A 7,144-nucleotide genomic window follows, 5' to 3' on the forward strand; every position below is an offset into this window, starting at 1 on the left:
TATATATATATATATATATATATATATATATATATATATATATACATATACATATACATACACACAAATACACATATATATACATATGTATACATACATATATATACATAAATATGCATATACATAAATACATATATACATACATACATATAAATACACATATAAATACGTATATATAAATGCACATATAAATACATATATATACACATACATATATATATATATACACATACATATACACACACATATACATACACATACATATATATATACACACATACATATATATATACACACATACATATATATATATATATACATACATATATGTACATATATATACACGCACACACATATATATATATACATATATATATATCCCTCTATCTCGGAGAGGCACAAGCACCTACACACACATATAGACACGCGGCAGTAACTTCCGTCTACCAAATTCAATTACAAAGCTTCGGTCGACATATACGAACATATATCATCATCATCACATATATATAGATATATAAATATATATACATATACATACACATACATATATCTTCTATGAATTCTGCTAAATTAGATAATTTTAATGCTAAAAATAAGTCTATTTACCCCCATAATAAACAAAAAACAATGTCCCATTTATACTCAGTCACGATATCCTAATAAAACAATCAAAGGGAGATTACTGCCCATAAACTACCTCGTTTATCTTTTCTTTTCTGACATCTTACCCGAGCAACTCTAAATATTAAAATAACCCTAACAACTTAACTTTTCTTATAGTAAATTTTTATAAATATATATCTTTGACAAAGAGCTTCCCTACTGAGGTCAACACTCTGTTTTGGTAGGGATTCCATTGTTGGATGTCCTTCCTAACACCAACCACCTTACAGAGTGGACTGAATGCTTTTAATATGGCACCAGCAATGCCTGTTTTGGTATGGTTTTACAGCTGGACGCCCTTCTAAAATGCTAATCAATTTACAGTGTGGATTGGATGCACCAGCACTGGTGGGGTCACCAAGTAACTTGCAAGACAAAGATTCTTTGAGGGGGGGAGGCATTGGAGGAGGTGACTTTGTGCCAGGTGCTGAGAGGTTAAAGTATAAATAGACTGGAAGAAACAGGAGCCATGCTGTAGAGGAAATACATGGTTACTCAGTCAGAAGGAGAGAGCAACAGAGAGAGAGAGAGAGAGTAAAGAAGACAAGAAGAAAATAAAAGGAAGTTTTACATGCTGTGAAAGAGATAGTCACTGAATCAGAGGACATAAAACTCTGCTGCCTTTCTTTTATTTCAAACTGTTTGGCAAGAGAGAAAACAAAAGAACAAGGCAGCGAGCTGGGCGAAATGCTTGGTGCTATTTCATATGCTGCTACGTTCTGAGTTCAAATTCCGCCGAGGTCAACTTTGCCTTTCATCCTTTCGGGGTCGATTAAATAAGTACCAGTTACACACTGGAGTCGATATAATCGATTTAATCTGTTTATCTGTCCTTGTTTGTTCCCTCTGTGTGTAGCCCCTTGAGGGCAGTAAAGAAATAAGAAACAGGGGTGAATCAGCAAGGAGGAGGAGGAGGTAAGAAGTGGCAGAAGAGGAAGGGTGGAAAGAAGCATAACTTTGTAGGTAGATCAGTAAATATGATAGGAGAGTGGGGAGGGGGAGATGGTCAGTGACAGAGAAGGATGTTGAAAGTGCATAGGGGTGGCTATAGTGAGTGGGAAGGTGGGTAGGTCATTGGCAACAGATATAGCAGGGTGATGAGAATGATTGCAGATGACAGGCTGTTAAAGAAGACAAGGGAATGGCAGTCCTAAGATGTATCTCAGTGAGGTACAGAAAGGGATGATTGGTGGAAAATAAAGTGGGAAAAGATAATATTGAGATAATGGATGGACTTGGAAATGGTTCTAGAGATAGGAGAGATAACTGGTAGCACAAAGGTTAACAAGATATGTGCATATTCTTTCACATAACCACATCCATACCAGTGTCTTGGTAATAACATTAGCAATGTGGTGCTTATGTCATAACTTAAATGTAAGTGGAAAGCAGACACAAAATGATGGTGATGATGAGCTATGTAGAAGCTTTTACTAAAAAAAAAACCCAAAAAACCCCTCAAAATTCTGGAATCTATGTTGACATTTCCTGTCAGCATATTTGTCTTCTAGCTCTATGCTTTCAAAAATGAGAGGAATGACAAAAATCCAGAAACTAACCTTTACTTGTTTTGCAGCAAGGGTTAGTAACAGGAAAAGCGTCTGAATTATGCAAATATGCCTCAATATATATTCATCTAACTCATGCTAGCATAGAAAAAGAAATAAAATGAAAGAACAAAACCATGTCAGGAGTGAGAAAGACTTAAAGCCAATCACTGTTTCTGACCAGGTTTAAGTCTTCTGAAATTAGTAGGAACTAAGCTATCCTCAGACCAGGAATATGGCTTACATGTTTGCAGTGAAGAGGACTTCAAGATCTAGGTGGTCATGATAAACTGGGGGACAGATTAAGTTTGCCATGCAAAATTAATAAAGAATTTTGTCTAAGCCAACATATAAAACATTACATACAAATAAATATTGCCTTTATAAATACAATTATACCTGCTTCAATTGATCCAGACCATCTATCTACCATTCTCTCAATGACCACTTCAAATAATTCACTGTCTTTCAATGGACGGTTACTCATGACAATGGCATCATTGAATTCCCCAGCAGCATTTGGTCTGGCAGCTGTTTTGCCATTGTTCATCACAGTAGCATTATTGCCATGGAAGTTATGAAAGCGTAATTCATCGCCATCAGTGGCAATACTAGAATCCATTTCCGGAGAACTTAACGTTTCTGTTGAGGTAAAAGAGAAAATAATGAAACAAAAGAAATATCATAAAAACAAAATAAAAAAAAATACCAAAAACAAAGCAATACATGTACAAATATACATACATATATAATCCATTTATAATTCATTTATCTTATTACCAACCTTTCTGCCTAGTTATCTATGTATTATTTTATCTGTCTATCCCCTTACTACTTATATATTCATACAAATGTATCTGTATCTATCTATCTACCTATCAATCTATAGACACATGTGGAATGATATGCTTACATGCTTGACTTACACAGGCATGACTGATTATGTATAAATATATAAAGTAAGAGGGGGGGGGTTGAGAATGTAATTGAGTATTAAAAGTGACAGCTATGTTGATACAGTTGTGTGAATTCCCACCACCATCCCGGTGAAAAACAACTGCAAACAAACAATGGACACAACTTTTGGCCGCAGGAGAGAGACACAGTTAAAAGATAGAGTTTGGGCATAATTGAACTCAGGATTAAGAGAGGTAGAGAGGAGAGGAACAGCAATATGCCATATTATCAACCCATACCAGCCAGTTGGGAAAATGAACATCAAAATGATGAAGACGAGGATAACAGAAGTAGTCATGATGATGACAAAGTGATACATATATGTATATGAGTGTGAATGTGTATGTAAGAGGACTGTTTATTTGTTTTGCTAATGAGATGAGATGCTGGCTATCTTCCCTCAATATTTTTGCTGTAGGTGTATGCAGAAATTTGTTTGTGTACAAATATTATCTTTCCTTGCAAAGTATGAGTTCATCCTACAAACAACTGTTTCCAATGAAAAAAAATTCAGTTTCATCTTGAAAACTGATGTGTGTACATTTTGTTTTTTCTAGTTGTAAGATGTGTGTGTGTGTGCAAAGAGCTTAGAGGTGGCATTAGGTGTGAGGATGATTTATCTGAAGTGAAGTGTACCAGAAAAGGAGTAATTACAAAAGGCTCAAATAGATGATTAGGTGTTCATTGGGGCTTTGACTTCACCTAATCCTTATAATTCTTTAGACAATAAAACAGAAATACACAAATCTTATGTTGGCAGTCAGGTTTTTGCCACAGAATCAGTTGAAGAACTATGGGAAAAATTCTAAAATTGCAAGAATGGACTAACATCAAAAAAACTTCCAAAGTATTAGATGGTATGAGACAGCCAAAAAAACTACAGCACTTTCAAAGAAGTGGAAGCAAATCAACACTACATGGTCAATGGAAGCAAGTGATATACAACAGATACAGTAGAGTTTCTGGTATACTAACAAGGAGCTGGGAGTACAAAATAGAGAAGAAACAGTTAATATCATGTACATTTAAGCAACAAAGTACATAAACAGGTTAGATGAGTCAATGGATATAGCTGATAGTTTTTAATAATCAGGTGATTAAATAAGTGGGGTGGGTGATTTTAACAAAAATATAATTAAATAGACTAAGAAAAAAATAGAAAAAAGATCATTAAGTTATTATTTCTATTAGCAAGCAAATTTTTCTCTAGTCAAAATAGGAACTTCCATGTACTGACTTGACTTGCTAGAAATGGCAGTCACATCTTCCTCAAATCACATCCTGTCTACTTACAGAAAAGGGAAGGACACATTGGATAAACTAGTCATAAAAACATTTTGTCTGTAAATACTGACAGGATGGTCATAGTTGGAACATCTTTGCTGGATCAAGAGTAACCCGAGACTAAATTACCACCGCCACTGCTGTTGCAGGTTTCCCTAAGATTGGTGAGACTGATACTGTTTAAACTGGTGCAGGTCAACATCTGCAGGAAACACAAGGAAAAAATTCCAGAGGGATTGATCTTCTGGGAAAGAAGGAGTGGACACAATGGCTTGTTCATGGAAAGTGGGGATTGGAGACAACAAGGCTGACAACAGATGGGGGGGGGGGCAAGTGAGTTGGGTGTACCTGACTGCTAGAGGTATGAGATCAGCCAACTTTGAGGAGCAGAGGCCCTCATAGTGACAATAGAAATAACAAAGGGAGTAGATGGCATGTCTTATGGGGTAAAGGTTACAGTGGTGTCTGTTAGTGATGAAATGCCAATCAACCGAGTGGCTGTTCATTGGATTCAGTCCAGGGGATCTGTGTGAGAAGCAGCAGCACAATCCAAGACGTGACAGTAGCACCCCATTATATGCCTCATCAGCCTTGTAGAGCATCAGCAGCTGTTAGTGAGAGTGTAGTCCTAGATATGCTAACGATGCGTTTTTGCTGGGAGAGATCCTCAGTGATAGTGAAGCTCAACATTTGATATTTACTTCTTGGTTGGGAAAAGAAGACAAAATATCCAAGGGGATAAATTGACAGAGACTGTCAAAGATGAAGGGAGACAATTTCAAAAACTTAGGAATTACTTCAAAGTAAATATGCATGAGTAAAGGGTAAATTGATCTTACCAGACTGGTCAACAATAGTAGCCTCTGCTGCCTGACCATACAAATCTATTACTCCGTACACATTCTCAGGAACATTAGTGGCTGCCATACCTTGGTCAACATGGTTTACGAAAAAATGTAAGGAACCATCACTTTTTCGCATCACACCAACATGGTCCTTAATCTGGTAAAGAATAAAAAAAAAATCATTTAACATCTTTAAACAGATTTTTCTGGCACTGCTATTTTAACAAATATTAAACCATCATCATCATCATCGTTTAATATCAGCTTTCCATGCTGGCATGGGTTGGATGGTTTGACTGAGGACAACAAGCCAGGAGGCTGCACCAGAATCTTATCTGATCTGGCAATGTTTCTACAGCTGGATGTCCTTCCTAACGCCAACCACTCCAAGAGTGTAGTGGGTGCTTTTTACATGCCACTGTCATGGGGGCCAGTCAGGTGGCACTGGCATTAACCACACTAGAATGATGGTCAACAAAATAAAGTACCAGTAATATACTGGAATTTAACTAAGTAAGTTTGTTGTCATGTTCCTCTAAGTGAAATTATATAACTGAAATTAAATTTCATGGTTATTCCATTTTCTGCAAGTCTCAACAGAAAATAATTTCAAAAGGACATTCCTCAACAAAAATTAGATTGGTATAAAAAACTGCTCCTGCAGTTAAAGCTAATGAAATTTTGAGCAGATATATGATTTCCACAGTAAAAAGGCTTAAGATGAATTGGTGGAGCTTACTGTTAGGAATATTGCACAAGAGAATTCAAAGAGCTTTACTTTACAGTGATACAACAATAATGGTAATAATCCTTTCTATTGGAGGCACAAGGCGTCAAATATGGTGGGGAAGGGACAAGTCAATTACATCGATCCCCAGTGTTTCACTGGTGCTTAATTTATTGACCCTGAAAGGATGAAAGGCAAAGTTGACCTTGGCAGAATTTGAACTCAGAATGTGACTGGTGAAATACCACTAAGCATTTTACCCAGCATGTTAACGATTCTGCCAGCTCCCCATACCTTAATGAAGGTGGTAATAATGACAGGCTAAAATAAGAAGATGGTTACCTTGAGTCTGTCCAAGCTTTGTCCATATTCATCCATCACAGTTGTTCCATTGTGCATCACCCCGTTTGAAGTCATCATCCACGTACCAGAGCGAACATTGGTCATCGTTGGAGGAAACTCCAAACTGGTCGGTGAATGTGTAGTGACTCCAATTTCAATGGAACCTGCCCATTTATCTATCATCTTGTCGATGCGTACTTCAAATAACTCATTAGGTTTTAGTGGACGATTAGTCAAAACTACCCCATAATTGAAGTCTTCATGAGCACTGTTAATGGAAAGAAAGAAAGGAAAGAATTATTCAATAATTATAATGTATCAACTTCATTACTCTTTATTATTCGTTTACACAGGTTTCATTTATTCTAATCATAGACTGGCCAGTTCTAATGTAGGCGTCTGTTAACCCTTTCATAACCCTTTCATACTGCATTACATATTTTGACATGTTCATATAAGGTTCTAATAAATACTCTCTTATTCATAGCAATGATGGCATTATTTATGTTGTGTATTTATATAAAGAGTTCAATTCCTAGACCGGGTGGTGCGTTGTGTCCTTGAGCAAAACACTTCATCTCTCATTGCTCTGTGATCACTTTGGCATTGATGCATGGCACACTGTGACACCTGTTCAGATAATATTGATTTGACAGAGAGAGTGAATAGCATGAACATTTGATCTCTTATAAACAAATCATTTGTGCAGGTTGTTCAGCAAAAAGCTGAACACTAATATGTCATGTTTGACAGGAGAATCCACCACCATATATATA

General features: G+C 36.4%; 1 protein-coding gene across 2 annotated transcripts in view; it reads right to left on the minus strand.

The window, feature by feature from the left end:
- Positions 1 to 7,144, minus strand: part of LOC106871179 (neuralized-like protein 4) — a 93,667-nt gene that overhangs the window by 49,816 nt on the left and 36,707 nt on the right. For both annotated transcript variants that reach the window (XM_052973785.1, XM_052973784.1), the window contains exons 8-10: positions 6,369 to 6,636; positions 5,294 to 5,456; positions 2,613 to 2,855 (exon numbers count right to left, since the gene is read on the minus strand). In XM_052973785.1, coding sequence (XP_052829745.1) covers positions 2,613 to 2,855; positions 5,294 to 5,456; positions 6,369 to 6,636 — 674 coding nt within the window. The remainder of the gene's footprint in view (positions 1 to 2,612; positions 2,856 to 5,293; positions 5,457 to 6,368; positions 6,637 to 7,144) is intronic.

The sequence above is a fragment of the Octopus bimaculoides genome, chromosome 16 (assembly GCF_001194135.2).
Source record: "Octopus bimaculoides isolate UCB-OBI-ISO-001 chromosome 16, ASM119413v2, whole genome shotgun sequence".
NCBI classification, from domain to species: Eukaryota; Metazoa; Mollusca; class Cephalopoda; order Octopoda; family Octopodidae; genus Octopus; species Octopus bimaculoides.